Source organism: Camelus ferus, chromosome 17, assembly GCF_009834535.1.
Source record: "Camelus ferus isolate YT-003-E chromosome 17, BCGSAC_Cfer_1.0, whole genome shotgun sequence".
Classification (NCBI taxonomy): Eukaryota; Metazoa; Chordata; class Mammalia; order Artiodactyla; family Camelidae; genus Camelus; species Camelus ferus.
Window position 1 is genome coordinate 26,756,467 of NC_045712.1, and position 18,694 is coordinate 26,775,160.

General features: G+C 35.6%; 2 protein-coding genes across 2 annotated transcripts in view; both read left to right on the plus strand.

Moving 5' to 3' along the window:
- The window catches only part of LOC116657314, a 43,821-nt gene extending 40,958 nt beyond the window's left edge, over positions 1-2,863 (plus strand). Inside the window, exon 3 of the mRNA XM_032459437.1 lies at positions 2,671-2,863. Within this exon, the coding sequence (XP_032315328.1) occupies positions 2,671-2,827 (157 nt within the window). The 3' untranslated portion in view covers positions 2,828-2,863. The remainder of the gene's footprint in view (positions 1-2,670) is intronic.
- Positions 1-18,694, plus strand: part of MAP4 (microtubule associated protein 4) — a 147,360-nt gene that overhangs the window by 23,183 nt on the left and 105,483 nt on the right.

The following is an 18,694-nucleotide window of genomic DNA, read 5'->3' on the forward strand; positions in this document are numbered from 1 at the left end:
TAAACCCATTACTGAGTGAATCCAAATGTACTCTGGGATCATATCTCAACTTTCCCCACTTAATATATTACATAAGACTTATGACCCATACTAATTTCTTTTTTACAAGAAGGTAATAATACTGAGCTTGCATTGTTAACTCTATTTATTCACCTCTTGTTCCTGTGGAAGTGCAGTTCCACAGCTAGCTGGCTCCATCTCTTCTAAGAGTGCAGTAGAAATGGGACTTCTGCTGTGTTGTCCACTTATGTCTCTTCTTTCTCCGATTGTCCGGTTTCTTATTTTTAAGTATCCCAGTAGAAATGACTTATTGCTTATGCTTAAGTTGAATCTATTTTAGTGAGTAAAATGTAATCTATGTATATTTGAATTTTGCATGAAAGGAATTCATATATAGGAAGTGATCTTTAAATCCCGAATATACATTTTTTGTTCCAGTGACTTGTTAGTCATCATTTCCTACAGCAAATATGATAGATTGTATTATAGAATCATATCCTTCACGCTTGGTGAATTGTGTAGGTTTTACTCCTTGGCTCCTCACATGGCTATAATTTTGAGTGCTTGCTTTATACTATTTCTGCCTCTATACAGTGAGGCAAAAAAAAAAGCCTTTGATTCTCTTTTCTAATTTTTTTCTTCTAAACTGCTATGGCTTAGGAAGCTAGATATTAGAATTGAGTTTAATATAAGTTTTGAGGGTTTTTTCTCATGCAGAGGTTTTATGACATACTTTTGGGTGGTCCGAGGCAGGCTTGTACTGGCTGTTTCATATACTGTTCATTCAGTCCTTATAATATTTATGTGTAGACATTTTCCTTATCTGTATAGTTGGGGATGACAGATGTCAGAGAGGATAATGCCCAAGTTTGCACTGCTAATAGAAAGGTAGATTCGGATCTTGGATCTCTGTCGATAAAGTGTGAATTCTTACAGGGCCACGCAGCTTTGCCTGGTAATTCCTTTCAGGCCTTTACTTGGTTCTTAAATATTAGATATTGCTAAGTATATGGTACTACTTGAACTAGGTGTTGTTACGAGGAACAGCATCCAAAGCAGGTGTATGAGATTGTAATCCAAGGAGGTGACTGCTTGGTCCATTACCCTGTGGCGTTTGTGTGCTGGTGTAACGGGAGAGAATCAGCGCATCATGAGCCATTTACAGCTGGGGGAGCAGCTCAAAGGCCTGTTTTAGTTTCAGAGTTATTATTGTCTCCCTTCTTCTTTGTTCTTGTCTTTTTATTTTCTCCTTCATCCTTTTCTTTTTTAACTTTTGTATTTTCTTTTCTCTCTCTGCTCTTAAGAGACTGGAAAACCAAGGATGTGTTGTTCAAGACCCAGCATTTTAAAAAATACCTAATGCTTATGTAGCTGATGATTAGGCTTCACCAGGAGTTTCCTTTTGTTAACAAGTTCAAGAGAGACCATCATGCCAAGTGGAATTTTATTTTGAAAGTGAATGTAGTGAAAATTGGCCCTGAGAAAATAATAAAATGAACAAACATTGAAACGCCACCCTATTTCTAAGGAAACAGGGTTACATGTTGTGTGTTGTCATGTCTGCTTATGGTAAGTTCAGTTTCCTTTTTAAACTGAAGCTTAATTATTCTCTCTTGGACTATTATTTACGTTTCCTCAGTTTTGAAAGTTATTTAATCTTTTAAAATGGTAGCTATCTCCTGATTGCTTTTAAGTTAAGTCAGTTGGGCCAGGCCACCTCACCATATGAGTTCCTGCTTTACCCTGCTTGATCTTTGTCACCTTGCTCTGGGCCACCATGGCTCCCTCCCCACCCCAAAACAAGGACTCTGACTTTGCTCCACCTTTTCTAATGGCTTTAGACTGAATTGTTTGGCAGGGGGAAGAGGGTCAGATTTGATGTTTGGGAGGATAATTGTGATGACCAAGTGGAGAGCTGGATGAGAGACTGTCAGCTGTGTTAAGAGGCTGGTGCAGAGTTCAGACAAGGGAGAGGGTTTGAACTAAGGCATAGAGGGGTCGATGAGGAAGATCAAGTACTATACAGTTCATGATGGTAATATGATTAATTATAGAGACTGTCATTTATTGAGCATATACTACGTGCTAGAATTAATAAGCACTCTCCACGGATTTATCTCTCATCTAACTCTTGTAACAACTCCATGATTGCTGGTCATAACATTTTTATATTACAGATGAGGAAACTGAGTCACAGAGCAATTATGTAACTTGCCCAAGTTTATCTAGCCTGACAGAGGAAAAGCCAGAATGGGAAGTCAGAAAGTCTGATTCTAGAATCTATGCTTTTGACCATTTAGGGGTTTATTTTTCTAATCATTAGAGCTGTTCAGCAGTGGAAGAGCTGCCTGTGAAGTAATGTACACCACATGTTGGTCATCAATTGTCTACATTAAAGGTCCACATATACTCTGTGGTTAGCTTAGATTACCCTGAAGGAGCTTCCTAGAAGTGCTGAGATTCTGTGATTAGATATGCAGAGAGTCTTTGCTTTGTGTGGTTCTTCAGATTTTACATTATATACTACCAGTAATTGCATAAACTACAAAATGGCTGGTAGCTCTTCTCTCTACAGATTACTATGTGAATAGCAGGTATGTGTCAATATCAGTGATCTTTCAAAGCCTGTTGGTGACTGGTCACTGCACCTGTTGCTCGTTTCATGTGCAGACAGCAAAGTATGCGGTTGTGTTGCTTCCTTGTCTCAGTGATAAACCCATGTGACATTTTACAAAAATGGATAATTGAAAGAGGGAACTGGTCAGCAAAGAACCAAAAAGTTCACTTCCAGTGTTGTGAGATTCAAATCAAACGTGGATGGAGTTAAAGAAGAAAAGCTCACTGTGGGAATTTTGACTCTGCCACCATCCATAAGACTCTGGATATGCAACTGGAGAAACTCAGTGAAAGGTGAGCCTATCTTAACTGAGGAAAATGATTTGGTGAGAAAGATGAAGCTGTCCCAGAGGAAGTGATGCAGGCAAGAAATTTCATATTAAGTGAATTCTCCAAGGTACTTTGTGACTTGAAATCACAGTGGATAGATGAGATGTGGGAAACTGATCCAGACTTAGGAAATGTGACAACCACCAAAGCATAGGAGAGATACCCATTCCACATCATATGGGCCACATATCAACTACTCTTGATAAGTTTTTTCAAAGAAATTATTATACATTATAATTTTCAGTGTTTCTAATGTTCTACAGCACACTAAGTAAATAATTTTTGTTTTCTTATTCTTATACAATTAAAAATGACAATTTTTAATGTTTTGACAAAAATTTTTAAAGATCACAGACCAATTGTAACTTTTCCCTTTGAGTATTACTATCATTTTCGTGGTTTCAGCCTGCATTGTCACTTTTCTGGTGTTGCACTACTATGCAAAACAAAGACTACCCATACTTAACTGTTGAAAGTTTATAGTTTTTCTCTTCATCTTCTAGTGACTACCTCTAGCCTTTTCCTGAAGTTTTTGTATATGCTTCTAACAACAAAGCATGTTTCTTTTAGCAAAGCTTTGTTTTAAAAAAAAAACTTACTAAAAAAAGAAATAACATACCTATCTTCTGATAATAACAAGAAAGGAAATAGCCTTGAAGCTGGTATTCGGGTAATCTCATAGGAAAGAAGATGTTAGTTTCATGTGTCTGGTGCCCTGCCTGCCTGTCTCTCTTTGGGGAACAGTTTTATTGAGATATTATTCACATACTGTACAATTCACCCATTTAAAGTGTACGAATTTAATTTTTTTTTAGTATATTCAGAGATATGGGTAACTGTTATCACAGTTTTAGAATATTTTCATCACTTCCAAAAGAAACCCCATGTGCCATCACTCCCTAATCTTTTTACTGCCCCCCCCCCCGCTCTCCAAGCCCTTGGGAAACACTAATCTTTTGATCTCTCTAGATTTGCCTATTCTGTACATTTCATATAAATGGAGTGATATATGTGTGCAGTGTTTGTGACTGGCTTCTTTCACTTAGCAAAATGTTTTCAAGGTTCATCTGTCTTGTAGCTTGTTTTAGTACTTTTTTTTTTAATTGAAGTATAGTTGGTTTACAGTGTTGCGTCAATTTTTAAAAATATTTTTTTTATCGAAGCATTCCTTTTAATGGACACATAATATCCTGTTGTATAGATATACCACATTTTGTTTATTCATTCCTCTGTAGGCGGACATTTACATTGTTCTGGGTTTTTTTTTAGCTGTTATGAATAATGCTGCTATGAACATTTGTATTCAAGTTTTTGTGTGGACATATATTTTCGTTTCTCTTGGGTTTAGACCTAGGAGTGGAATTTCTGGGTCGTATGGTAACTCTGAGTTTAACCTGTTGAGGAATTACCAGACTGTTTTCTAAAATGGCCACAGTATTTTACATTCCCATTAGCAGTATATGAGGGCTCCAATTTCTATCCTTGTAATTATCAGATATTTGTTATTTGTAATTCTGATTATCATCATTCTAGTGGGAATGAAGTAGTCTCATTGTGGTATTGACTTTCATTTTCCTGATGGCTAATGTGCTTTTTGGTTATTTGTATGTCATCTTTGGAGAAATATCTGTTCAGATCATTTGCCCATTTTAAAATTAGGTAATTTTGTCTTTTTACTGTGTTGTAAGAGATGCAGGTTCCTTATCATAGCTACATGATTTGTAAATATTTTTCTCCTATTCTGTATTTCCACTTTCTTGATGGTGTCCTTTGAAGCGGAAAGGTTTTAAATTGTGAATAAAGTCCAGTTTATCTCCTTTTTCCTTTGCTTGCACTTTTAGTGCTAAATTTAAGAAACTATTGCCAAACCCAGGGTCATGAAGATTTATTCCTATATTTTCCTCTAAAAGATTTATAGTTTTAGCAGTTAGATTTAGGTCTTCGTTCCATTTTGAGTTAATTTTTGTATATGACATGAGTAGGGGATCCAATTTCACTTTTTTACTTGTGGATATCCAGTTGTCCCAACACCATTTGTCAAAAAGACTATTCTTTCCGTGTTGAATGGCATTGGCACCTTTCTTAAAAGTTGACTATAAATATTAAGATTTATTTTTGAACTTTCTATTCTATCCCACAGATCTTTATGTCTATGCTTATACTAGTACAATATTGCCTTGATTCCTGTGACTTTGTAGTATGTGTTGAAATGAGGGATTGTGGGTCCTCCGACTATGTTGTTCTTATTTCAGGACTGTTTTGGCTATTCTGGGTCCCTTGAATTTCCATGTGGATTTTAGAATTAGCTTCTCAGTTTATGCAAAGAAGCCAGCTGGGATTTTGATAGTGATTGCTTTGGACTAATCATCATCTGTAGATGAATTTATGGGGGAAGTAGGGAAGTCTTGCCATCTTAACAATGTTAAGTCTTCCTATCCATGAATTTGGGAGATGGTTAATTTCTTTAACCAGTTTATTTTTTTGTATTTTTTCAGAGTACTGTAAGTTTTACACTTCTTTTGTTAAATTTATTGGTAAGTATTCTTTTTGATGCTCATGTAAATGGGATTGTTTTCTTAATTTCTTAATTTCATTTTTGAGTTGTCCATTCCAAGTGTTTGGTGCTATTTTTAATATTGACTTTGTTGAATTAAAACTTTCAAGAATCAAGAGTTTTCTTTTTGGCTTGTAATTACAAGGAGTGGAGGCTTGTAGCTTTCAAGCAGTTTGTAGTCAGACTTTGAGCTGTTTAGTGATCACTTTTGTGCTATAGCCCACTTGTACTCAGGAGTTCCAAACTGATGACTAAATTTGCCACTTATATGGCCAATGTGACTGGTTTTCAAAAGCCCTTTCAGTTATAAGTCAAATGACTTGGCAACAAAAATGCCTTCCATTCATATCACTCTTTTGTTTTCTTGGTGCGAAGAGCTGTAGTTAAGAGGAACAGTTAGATTTTAGTGGTTTACCAAGTTGCTTTAGAGGAAGTCTATAAAAGGATTGTTGAGCCAGCCAGCTTTCAGATTAAAAACCAATCTATTAGCAAGGCAGGAACTTCTTGCACATACTTTGGTTAACCTGTAGTTTAGTGTAAGAAGAGTTGAGACTATGACTTTTGAGATTAAATCTTAAATTATATGGGCATATTTCTGATAAGTATCTTCTACATCAGAACCATTTGGGGTACTTTGAAAGGCAGATTCTTGGGCTTCTACCTTGAATCAAATTCTGGGAATAGGACTCTGTAATCTATTTTAAACCATCTTCCCAAGGGATGGCCATATAAAAGTTTGAAAACTTTTAATTGTGTACCTCTTTCTCTTAAGAGATTGTTTTTCACCAGATTGAAAATTTCAAATTGTGGGTCACAGGCAACCCTTAAAAAAAACCTTTAAAAAATCTCGTGCATGCTAAGCTTGCCCTCTACCACTGAGCTGTACCTTCCACTGATACTAACTTTTCAAATGAGACTAACTTTCAGTGATTAGCGTGTCGCTCCTACCACCCCCATCTTGGTTTATTCTAAATGGGAAGGCTGCTGGGTGAGAATGGATTTAGAACATGGAAATGTAGTTTGGAGCTGTTTGCTTAGCTCCAGGAGAGCCAGACAAAATGTCTCTTTCCCCAGTCAGAGAATGCTTTTTAGGTGTCTGGATTGCTTATGCTCCCTAGATTTTTGGAAAGTAGTGCTGTAGTACTAAGATACTGTTTTTCTAAGCTCCCCCTTTCCCTCTTTTTTTTTTTGTGTGTGCTAATCATTTCCCATCTAGAACATCTGATACCACTAGGTGAGAGAAGTCCTTATGTTTATTTGTCTGTGTACTAGCCCGCTCATTTTCCCATTCCTACTAGCCTCTACCTCCCTGTGTTGGAGGTGTCTCTGTATCTGTTTCTGGGACCAGGAGTTGAGGTGGAAAGTTGTAGGTGGAGGTGGTGGGAGACATTGTTTATATTGCCTCTGACTTTTAGTGTATTTGATGACCTTTTAAACTCTGTCTAGAGCTTGCTATAAAACTTGCTAGGAGAGGCAGTGTGGGGTAGCAGTTAAGAGTTGGGGGTCTACCACTTAACTAGTCGAGTAACCTCAGGCAGATTATTTAACCTCTAAGAGCCATGGTGTCCTCATTTTAAATGGAGATAATAATATACCTATACTCTAGAAATGTTGAACATATTAATTGAATTTATATATGTAAAGTGATTAGAATAGTATCCGGAGCATAAGCACTCAGTAAATGTTGAGGTGTTGCTGGAGAGGAATCCTTATTTTTTCATACACATCCAGGGGGGAGGGTATAGCTCAGTGGTGGAGTGCTTGTTTAGCATGCATGAGGCCTTGGGTTCAATCCCCAGTACCTCAAATAAATAAATATATAAATAAATCTAATTACCCCCCCAAACCCCAAAAAGACCCCACAAACAAAATAAATAAAATATTTAAAAAAATCTGAACCAAGGTATGTTCAATATTTGGACTAGAATATGAAGTTTGCTTTTTAAATATGTCACAATAATGATTTTTTTCTGGCATTAAACAATTCTTAAAGTCTTTTTGTTCACTTGCAGCCAGACACCAAAGAAAGGGGAAAATTCTGTAGACTAAGTGATTTTTAAAAACGATCAATATGTGAGCTGTTTTTTTCCTTATGATTTCTTCTTTTCCTTTTCCATGCCTAAACAGTAAAAATAGATCTGGTTTCCTGGGTTATCACAGCTTGTAACAAAAAGCTTTTTGATAAAGTTGGCTGTTGGGTCAGTGGGATGAGATCATTCCTTCCTAAGTAATTTGCAATGTTATAAGTATTTGCTGAAACAAAAGCCTCCTCCACACAATAAGCCGGACTTTGTGGTTCTGTTCAGGGCAGGAGTGTGTGATAGAATACTACTGATATGTAGAAGAAGGTGAAAGGTACTTGGCAGCAGTGTGGCTGGCCACGTGTAGCGAGAGATTAGAATGATAAAAGGGCTCAGGACACACTTAAGGTTGGAGCTTGGGTTTAGGCCTTTCTTGGGATGGGATGAATTGATTTAAAACAGAGTAGCCCTTTTACATTTGGATTTGTGCATCTCTAATTAAAAATATTAAAGACATTTTGAAACTAGAGAAAGAGAGATGCCATGGAATTGTGTACTTAAAATGCTAAATTGTATGTTCTGTAAATTTCACCTCAATAACAGAAGAAAAAGGAAAATGATTAAGGACAACTGGGAGGAAAACTAACATACTCACTTTTCTGTTTGTACCAAATTACATTGTACACTCAAGAGCTTTAACTAAGGCTTCAACTTTTACTCCATGGGTATTGACTGCTGGCACAACCCAAGAATTGATAGTTAAATAGGAGACAAGAATCTATATCAGACAGACATGCCATTTAAATGAGGATAGCTGTTTGATGCTGTTTTTGATAGGTATATATGAGTGGGCTTATTTTATTGACTAAAGCTTTTGTAAGCATAAGAAATGGTCAGAGTTATACTACCCCTTATCTTTCCCTTGTTTTCTGCTTTGGAATAATACAGGACTTGAGAGGAAATCTGGTTCTAGTTGAAACTCAAGGATGACTTTGAATAAGTATCTTTGTTAATCCCCTTACCCTTTTCTCACTTATGAAGTAAGGAGTTGGATTCAAATGCCCTTATTTGTGTGTGATTTGGTTGGAAATATTAGACACACATTGTTAAGTTGTTCTGTTTCTGTGACTATAATAAGTCCTTATTAGAATTGGTCACTGTGAATCAACAAATGTAAGTTGGTTTTCCAGAGCACCAGTGGTAGAACTTCAAATATGAAGCTTTAATGGGGAGCCAGCTAGTTTTCAGTATTAGAGACTTGGATGTTACTTATACTGACTTTTTTCCATAAATTTCTCCAGGGAATTGTAGATTGTGTGAGAGTACAGTTTTAGGTCATGGATCAGATTTAAGTTGGAAGTGAATTATCTTTGTTACTAGAATGTTAAAGAAGGGTATCATATACAGTTGCCCCTCAGTGTCCACAGGGGGTTGGTTTCAGGACTCTCCTGAATGCCAAAATCCCCTGCTGCTTAAGTTCCACAGCCAGCCCTCCGGATCCATGATTCCACATCCATAGATGGATATTCCACCAACCACGGATCATGTAGTATTGTACTGTTCTTTTGTTTAGATCTGTTTCTGAATACCTGTCCTGGGGAAAATAGGGGATATATTGTGGGCAATTTATTTTTTTCTGTTTCAGAAATTTCTGTTAATAAGGTCCAGGATCATGATTTTTGGTGCTAAACAATGTTAAGTACTGAAATGGTACTAGTTTTTCAAGTGCTTGATTCTAGCCATGGAGCACTCCCTGAACACTTTGGAAGTATACATTTTGACCATATTCAGAAGTAAAGACAATTTATAATTATTGTGTCAATATTTTTACATGGCTAAGTCCATCTTGATATTTTTAGAATTTTTTTTTTTAATTGAAAGTACTGGGGATTAAACCAAGGACGTTGTGCACACTAAGCATGTGCTTTATCACTGAGCTATACTCTCCCACCATATAAATAGTTTTAAAATTAATTTTGTAAATTATAAAAAACAGATTTAGATTTACAGAAAAGTTGTTAGGATGTTACAGTTCCCCTATAACCCAAACCCAGTTCCCCTGTTAGTTACATCTTACGTTACTATGGTATATTTGTTATACTTAATGAATCTATGCTGATGCATTATTATTAATTAAAGCTCATACTTTGTTTGGATTTCTTTAGTTTTACCTGTCAACCTTTTTCTGTTCTAGGGTCTCATCCAAGATACCATATTATATACATTTAGTTGTTATTCTTAGGTTTCTCATGGCTGTGACAGTTTCTCAGACTTGATTTTTGATTACTTTTTTTAATGACCTTGACAGTTTTGAGGGGAACTGGTCTCATATTTTGTAGAATGTCCTTCAGCTGCGATTTGTCTGATTTTTTTTTTTTTTGTATGTTTAGACTGGGGTTATGGTTTTTGAGAGGAAGGCTACAGAGGTAAAATGCTGTTCTTATCACATTATCTCAAGGGTGCATACTGTCAACATGACTCATCACTGTACCTAGCTTAGGTAGTGTTTGTCAGGTTTCTCTTTTGTTTCCTTTTCATATTATACTCTTTGGAAGGAGGTCAGTATGTGCTACTCACACTTAAGGAATCAGGGTTAAGTTCCACTGCCTAGAAGGTGAAATGTCTATGCTAATTCCTTGGAATTCTTCTTCATGGTAGATTTATTCTCCCTCACTAATGTATTTATTCAGTCATTTAGTTATATCAGTATGGATTCATGAATATTTATTTTGTATTTTGGGTTACAATCCAGTACTGTATTTTGTTGCTCAGATTGTTCCAGCTTTGGTCATTGGAAGCACTTTCATTTGACACCCATGTTCCTTTCACACTCCCTCATTAAATCAATTCATTAATATTTTTGTAGCATTTCCTAACTTTCTGGCATTGCAAGATGTTCTAGGCTCTGCTTGTATATTTTCTGTCTCTGTCCTAGAATTAGTCGTTTCTCCAAAGAGCCATGGTACCTGTATAAGAGAATGGTATTAGAAACCAAGACCTGGGCACTGGGTATGCTTGTTGTTTACTGGAATGCCCCTAAAGATTTTAAACTTGTGTTTGAAACTAATGGAAACATCATATTTAAGGGAAAAAATGTAGGCTTGTACCTAATTTATAGACTACTTTCTCCCATTCTTTTTTCTGTTTACCTCTTTTTACTGTGGTTTTATTGGGATATTGTACTAAATCTTAAAAAATGTATCATGTAAAATGCCATTAAACTGGTAGTCTGTAGCTCTAATGTATAGCATTTTAAACCACTGATATTACTACCTTAAGAAATAAATATGTATATGCTTTATTGCTCTTTCCTTAAAGCAAAGGACAGAACTTTTCCTGTCATTGACTAAAACTTGTGAAAGATGAGTTAGTGGTTATTGCTTCCATGAAAGTAAGACCTTTTAGATGTGTAAATCAAGTTCTGATTATGCTCTGAAGAAATTACCACTGATTTCATGGTGTGTATGTGTGTAGTTTTTTTTTCCTCTCCCTCTCCCATCTTTGCTGTCTCATGACTGTGTAGTAATTTAGTTAAACCTAGCCTCTAAAACACAGTCAAAATTCTACAACCATTTGGAACTGTTTAGAATTAATAATGATTTAAATAGCTCTAGAGCAGAAGTCTCTTAAACTTCTACAGCATCCTGACAGTTAAAGTGAATCAGTGAAGCTGGCTTAGAATAAGATTATGCTGCATACACTGTCTAAGAGAGTGTCTGTAAAGCCAGTTACTTCTTAGCTCCAGCATATTATTGCTGACTGGGAATGCATACTAGTTGTCTGATCTTCTGATTTTTGAGAGGCTATAAATCTGTATCTTCATGCAAAATTTTCTGATTTTTGAGATGTTGGCACAGTTTTTCCAAAATACTCTGAGGCCTCCGCAGCGTGGGCCCTGTTTGACCTAGGATTACTACTTTATGACCTCTGAACTAGTGCTTCTCTTGTGGGTTCAGAGAGCACTCACTTTGAGGAGGAAACTTTGGGCTGGGTAGGAGTTGGAAGACCTTGATTCTGATTGTAACTTTGCCACTAACTAGCTGGTTGCCTTGGGACAGGGGGAATCCTCTTTGGATCTCACCTTACTAGTTGTAAAATATGATAGTAAGCTGGATAATTTAAGATTACCTTTTACTCTTTTATTATTTTATGCTTTTGTACATGTGTCTCATGTGAGCTGTGTACAAAGACCGTTCATGACACAGGGACATCAGGAAGTTTTACCAGTCTAAGCACTTTAGCAGTAGAGGGCACCATTATGTTTCTCCAAATGTAGCTTCTTATAGGCTGCAGTGAAGTCTTGCCTGCTTTTCTGAACTCTTAGCATACTTGTTGCCTCAATGGCAGATGTACTCACGTAGTGATCGTTTTAATGTTTCTCTTTCTTCAAATGCATAGTAAATTGATTCTTACGTGTTGAAAGCTGTATTCATAGGCAGGGTTTTCTTGGGGGTATTTACGAGGAGTAGAAACAGCAAAGCCGACAATGGACAGTGTTTTATTTTGTTTTGTTTTGTGGGGTGGGGCGGAGGTAATTAGGTTTATTTATTTAATGGAGGTACTGGGGATTGAACCCACTGAGCTATACCCTGCCACCTGGACAATATTTTCTTAGTTGTGAAGAACATAGTACCGTTTTTATAGTTTGATTTGTTTCATTATTTTGCTAATCAGTTGGTGGCAGTTGTGTATGGGAGTAATGATGTATTTGGTGTTCAGTGCTTCAAATTAATGGATAAAATTGCAGAATGACATACGAATTAACAGAAAAACTGAAACCTGAAAAACTACATTCTGGAATTTAGTCTGCAGAGATAAGAAGAAACCTCCTTTGACCGCAGACTGCTTTTTATTGGGAAGGTGGTTTTATAGGAAGATTAAGATTCTTCTAGAAAAATATTGAAGACAAGGGAAATAAAATTTTCATATACTTTAAGAATGAACTAATGATACTCACTTGGTATACTTAGATCAGCTGTAGCATTTTTGTAAAAATATGTCCATTTGGTTCTTGGTGTTGTCTTTGGAATAAAGTGTCTTGATGTAAGGTGATTTGGTAAGAAACATACCTCTGTTCTGAGAGCTGATCTAAATTCCTGTTCTGTATAGATTGCCGTAGTTCTTAGAGAAACCTTTGTATTTGATTGGGATGTAACATGAGCATTCACAATTTAGTCTTTCATGGGAATGGCTAATTATTTACAAGTAATTTAATCCTCTGTGTGCCTGACAGGGCAAACTTAATCCTAAATCTTTAAATCTAAACTGATGGAATAATAGATAGGTGGGATTTATGTTTACACACTAACTGCAGCAGTTTTGGCCAAAACATTTGAATTAGTATTCTGATGCAGTATATTAATTTGTGGAAATTGTGTAGCTTCTGTGTAAATAGCCCATAGCCGTAAGTACTCAGGAGGAGAGAATGTGTAAAAGGTTTTCTCTTCAGATGTACAGACTTTGCTCTTTAGCTCTAATGACAACAGTTAGGAGCCCCTAAATCAACATACTAGTTTTTCCTCCAAAAAGTGTGCATTTACATACCTGAAAAAATTACTGTTTTTGAACACATTGCATGGCACATGGTACTAGATCAAGCCATATGAAAATGCAGTTTTTATAGGGCAAAAAACAATCAAATATCAATAATTTTGTGTGGTTCCACCTAATAAATAAGTACATTTTGTTGACCTGAATAGAGTGAAGTCATAGTCAAAATGGTAGGCTTCTAAAAGACTTCGTGGATAATTCTTCTCTTTTTACAAATAAAGTGAGATGACTTGCCCAAGATCTTATATGCAGATTATGGCAGGGGAAAAGAGAGGCCAGATGATCTGCCAGTGATGATTTTACATCTGACTTGAGATATTGTTAAATGTTTGGGTTTTTTTCTGCCCTTCTGTAGAAGTAAAGGCACAATCAGAAGCTATGTATTTGACCAGGGACCTGATGCTTATGGTACTCTTCATAGAAATGGTCACAAATACAATTTTCACATGATATACTTTCATAGTATAATACTTAAAAATTAGTCCTTAGAAAACAAGGAGTAATAAATTATATAAAGTTTATTACTCTGTTATAGTATATAAAGTTTTTAATTTCAGCCATATTTTGTGATACAAGTCAAAATGTGAGTCAGTCTCAATCATGGTGTTTGTGGGTATTTGGGGTGAATGCCTCTGAGATTTTTACATGCTTTTTTTTTTTTTAAGTTTACGTTTCCTCTTTATATACCTTACAGCTTTTTTGTTGGCTTATAACAAAAGAAGAACCTGATTCTTTTAGCAACTAGAATAAGTTTTAGAAAATCTCTGTTTATCAGTTTCTTTATTTGTAAAATGAGGATGTTAGACATGTAAGATCCCTGTATTAGTTAGGGTAGTTAATGCTGTCTGCTTTAGTGTGTCTAGCATTTTAGTGGTTTAACACAGTTAAGCTTTATTTCTTGCTTCTTGTGGTGATTGAGGAATTCCAGCTCCTTCTAGTCTTCTACCGGATCCTTTGTATTCATTTAGTTGATAGCAAACAGCACCAGCAAGGAAGATCTCATTCAGTGTTTTATGGAAGACATATTACTTCAGCTGGAATCCCATTGACTAGAACTCAGTCATATGGTCTCAACTTGTAACTGCAAGGGAGGTAGAAAATTTCTTTCTGAGTGCCCAAGAAGAAGAAAGGGGATTGGCTGAGCATTGAGCACAGCTCTGCCACATTCCCAGTCAGTTTGTACATTTCTTTGATTCTGTAACCACAAAAATTTTATCCTATTGCATGTTACTTTTTGTACCTTTGCTTACCCAGAATTTACTTCCACATTTCTTGGAAGAAATTAAATTTGGAAGTCTTTGTTATTTTAGTTTGTAAACTCTTTGGTGCTTGCTTTTGTCATTTCATTTCTGGTTTAAACTTCTTTTTTTTAAATCTCATTATGCCTTGCTCATTTTTGAAAGATTAAAAATGCATCTATGCCAAAAATCTCTCATTGCTTGTACAAGAAATACACTAGAATATTGAACACAGCCAACATCAGAGCCACCAAGTCTGTCCACCCATGTTCAGTCTGCCAGCCCACTAGGAGAGTGGAGAACAGAGGAACCTTACACTGTCTTTTAAAGGTCAGGACATGCAGACTTGCAGACCAATAGAGAAGCACATTCCAGTGAGGAGGCAAAGTTCTCTTTGCCTTCTGCCCACTTAAGATTAAACTTAGAGAGTCAGCAAAAGCTTTTCAGCTTTGATTTCAGCTGCTATTTTAATTATCATCCCCCCTTTCTTTCTGTGATTCATTATATATACCCTTTTGAACCTAAGTACAAAACATATCATTCCTCATGGATCCATCTGTTGTTAGAGCCAAAGTATTAAATTCATTTTTTCTTAAACTATATCATTAGCTGAAAATAATGCCATACTTCAGTTTGCATTGTATTTGAATCAATAGTTTCTTGTGTAGTTCCCCCTCTGGCAAATCTCTCCCTTCACTTTTAATTGCCTTTTTTTTCTTGTTGGCAGAAAAATATAGGCTATCTGCCTCACTTATCTAAGGTCTTTCAGCTTTGTACAGCTATACTGTTTTTGGAAAGATTCATTTTGTACAGAGTTGTTACAGATCCTAGTGCATAACCACCATCATCATAGATTTCTTTTCATTTCTCTTGTAGGTTAATTGTACTGTTACTTGAGTATTGTGGCTTTCCTAGGATGCTGTGTTCATTTGTCATTTGTCATTTTCCTGGAGACTGTACTGAATGTTCATTTTCAGAAAGGATGTCTGGAAAATAAACTTTGAATTTATTGCATGTTTGAATTTCCTACTTTGGTCCTGACTTCTTAGATGGGTTGGATATAAAACTTTAGGTTCAAAATAATTTCTCTCAGTTTTAAAGGCATCACTCCATTGCTTTCTAGCATCCAGTGTTGCTATTAGAAGTCAGAAGCCAATCTGTTTCTCATAACTTAGTAGGTACTGCTTGGGAAATTTTCCTTTTTTTCTCTTTTCCCCTTACTGTCCCTGTCTCTCTGTGCCCTCCACCATCCCTGTCTCCCCACCCCTTTTTTTTTTTTTGCTGTGATACATTATATGTACCTTTTTGTATGTAAAATAGATGCAAGTTTTAAAGAATAATAAAAAGCTAACAAAATCAGACTTTTCTAAGCCCCTTATTTGTCTTTTCCCTATTGATTTTCTTTTCCCTGCTAGAGAGTATCACTGTCCTGAATTCGTGCCCTTCTTTGTGTTTATTTCAACAGAGTACAGATATATGACTCTTTAACACTATGTGTTGAAATTCATACACGTTGATGTGTATATCTGTAGTTAATTCATTTTCAGTGCTATATTGATTTCAGTATGTGTATAAATAAAAAATGTCGCCTATTCTCTGTTGATGTACATTTGAATAGTTTCTATATTCTTGTTAGAATAATACTGCTTTGACATTCTTGTACATGGCTGCAAGAATTTAACTAGGGTATATTTCTAGACATGGAAAGCCTGGGTTTAAGGATATACAAATTCTTATAAATAATGACATACTTTTGTCTAAAATGATTGTGTCAAATTATAACAGTATGTGAGAGGTCCCGTTGCTGCTCATCTTTCCTAACACTTAATATTGTTTGTCTTTGCAATTCTGGCAGGTACTTATTGGCTCTCAGTGTAGTTCTGATTTGCCTATTCTGATGATTAGTAAAAGTAAGCACTTTTTCATGTTTATTGAATTTTTGAATAGTCTCCTGCAAGAGATGGCTGTTTTGTTTCATTTTTTGTTTGTAGAAGTTCTTCATTCATCCTGTATATGAGTTCTTTCTTTTTATGTATTGTGTATATGTTTTTCAGCTTTGATTTGCTTCTACTCTCTTAATGGAGTATTTGGATGAACATAAATTCTTGCCTTTAATATTGCCCAGTTTATCACTTTTAGCCCTTTATGGCTAGTGATTTGTGTGACCTGTTTTAAGAAATCTTTCCATACCCCATGAGCATGAAGATATTCTTTATATTATCTTTCAGAAGCTTTGTTGTTTTATCTTTCACATTTAGACCTGCCATCTATCTGGAATTGATATTTGTGTATAGTGTGAGGTAGAACTCAAGATACATTTTCCCCAGTAGTTGGATATCCAGTTGACTCAGCACTGTTTATTGAAAAGACAGTTCTTTCCCTACTGCTCTGCATTGTCACATTGGTTATAAATTTTGTCCATACGTAGTGGTTCTGTTTTAAAACCGTTCTCTGTATTGGCCTCTTCCTTGGTGGTTATGCCAGTACAACGTCTTCATTATTGTATTTACATATATTGGGTTGAAACATGTGAAATTGCCACATTTTTAGGTCAATTGTCAGCAGTTTCATATGGTTCAATCCAGAAGTGAGTTTTGATATACAGTTCTTTGTTTTTTTCCTAACATTGTCTTGGTTTTTCTTGGCTCTTTGCATTTTCTTATAAAATTTAGAGTTGGCTGTTCGGTTTGAATTAAAAGGAAAAAAACCTATTGGGATTTTGCTTGTAAGTGTCCAATCTGTAGATCAGTTTGGAAATAATTGACATTTACAAAATATTGAGTCTTCCAGTACCTAGTACATGATCATGCTCTATCCTGCCATTTATTTAGGTCTTTAATTTCTCATTTTTTGGTTTGATCGTGGATGTCTTTTCTATGTGATGATCATAGATATGTCTTAGTCATTTTTTAAAAGATCATTTTAAATGATATTTTTGAAAAATTTTCCAGTCATTTTTGTTAGTATGTGAAAATATAGTTGGGGTTTTGAAATTTTACAAAATTCAGTAACCATGCTAAATTCATTTACTAATTCTAATAGTTATTTGATTTTCTCTATATCTTTATAGTTATGTTTCCTGCAAATAGTGACAGTGTTATTTTTTTCTTTATAACCCGTATACTCTTTTAATTTTTTTTTTCTTGACTCATTGCATAATACTGGTTGGAGACGGCAGTATACGTTCTTATTTCTTCCTGATCTCAAGAGAGTTATGTTTGTGGTAGTTTTTTGTTTTTGTTTTCATTTTTTGATAGATACCTTTTGTTAGATAAGGGATGTTCCCATCCTAATTTGCTGAGACTTCTTTCTAGAGGCTTTTGATTCTGTTGAGAGATGAACTTTTAGTTTCCCTACTGTATCTGTTGATGTGAATTACATTAATAGATTTTCTAGTGTTTAATTAGCCAACTTGGTTCACAACGTACTTTTTTAAAACATTTTTTGTTGTTGGGGGGAGGTAATTAGGTTTATTTCTTTATTTATTTTTGGAGGCAGTACTGGGGATTGAACCCAGGACCTCATACATTCTAAGCATGTGCTCTTCCGCTTGAGCTATACCCTCCCCCCCAAATGTATTCTTTATACATTGCTAGATTTGGTTTGCTAATACTTATTTTATGGGTTTTTTTTCCATCTAAGTCAGGGGTCAGCAAATTATGGCTCACAGGTCAAAATTCAGCTTGCTTTGCTTGTTTTTGTATAATCCATGAGCTAAGAATGGTTTCCACATTTTAAAGAATTGACAAAGTCAAAAGGACAAATAACATTTCATGACAGGTGAGCACATGAAATTCAAATTTCAGTGTCCTTAAAGTTTTACGGTAACACAGATCCACTCATTTATGTGTTTTCTGTTGAAACTTGCACACTGTAATGGCAGTGTTGAGTATAGGCAGTTCTTGCTGTGCACAGTCGGTGGGGACCTTGTTTTTTGCACAGTAGTTCAGGACTGTAAAAATGCCATGCAGAGTGAAACTGTGCAAAGTAATGTTAATAGTCAGTGGGAGAAGTTGTGATTGTTCTGTGACCTTCAACAACTTTAGAAGCTCTCTTGTTGCCTGTTATATGTGCATAGGGAAATGAAGAGAAAAACAGGAAAATTAATATTTAGTACACTTTAATAAAACATTAGAAACATTGAGAATTAAAATGTTTTATTTTTTAGTAAAAAATGTGTGAAGAGTAGTTTCTTCTTTTCTTATAACCTGCAGTGTGGAATGGGCATGTTTCCTATGCTTTGGCGGTTGTCATACTCCTTTTTAAAAAGTTTGGATCAGCTTCCAGCATTTTATCCTTTGTGCTTTCAATGTCACAAAATATCTTCGAGAATTCTTTTAATGTGAAATTTCTTGCGTGCGTCACTTCCTCTGGGAGAGCTTCAT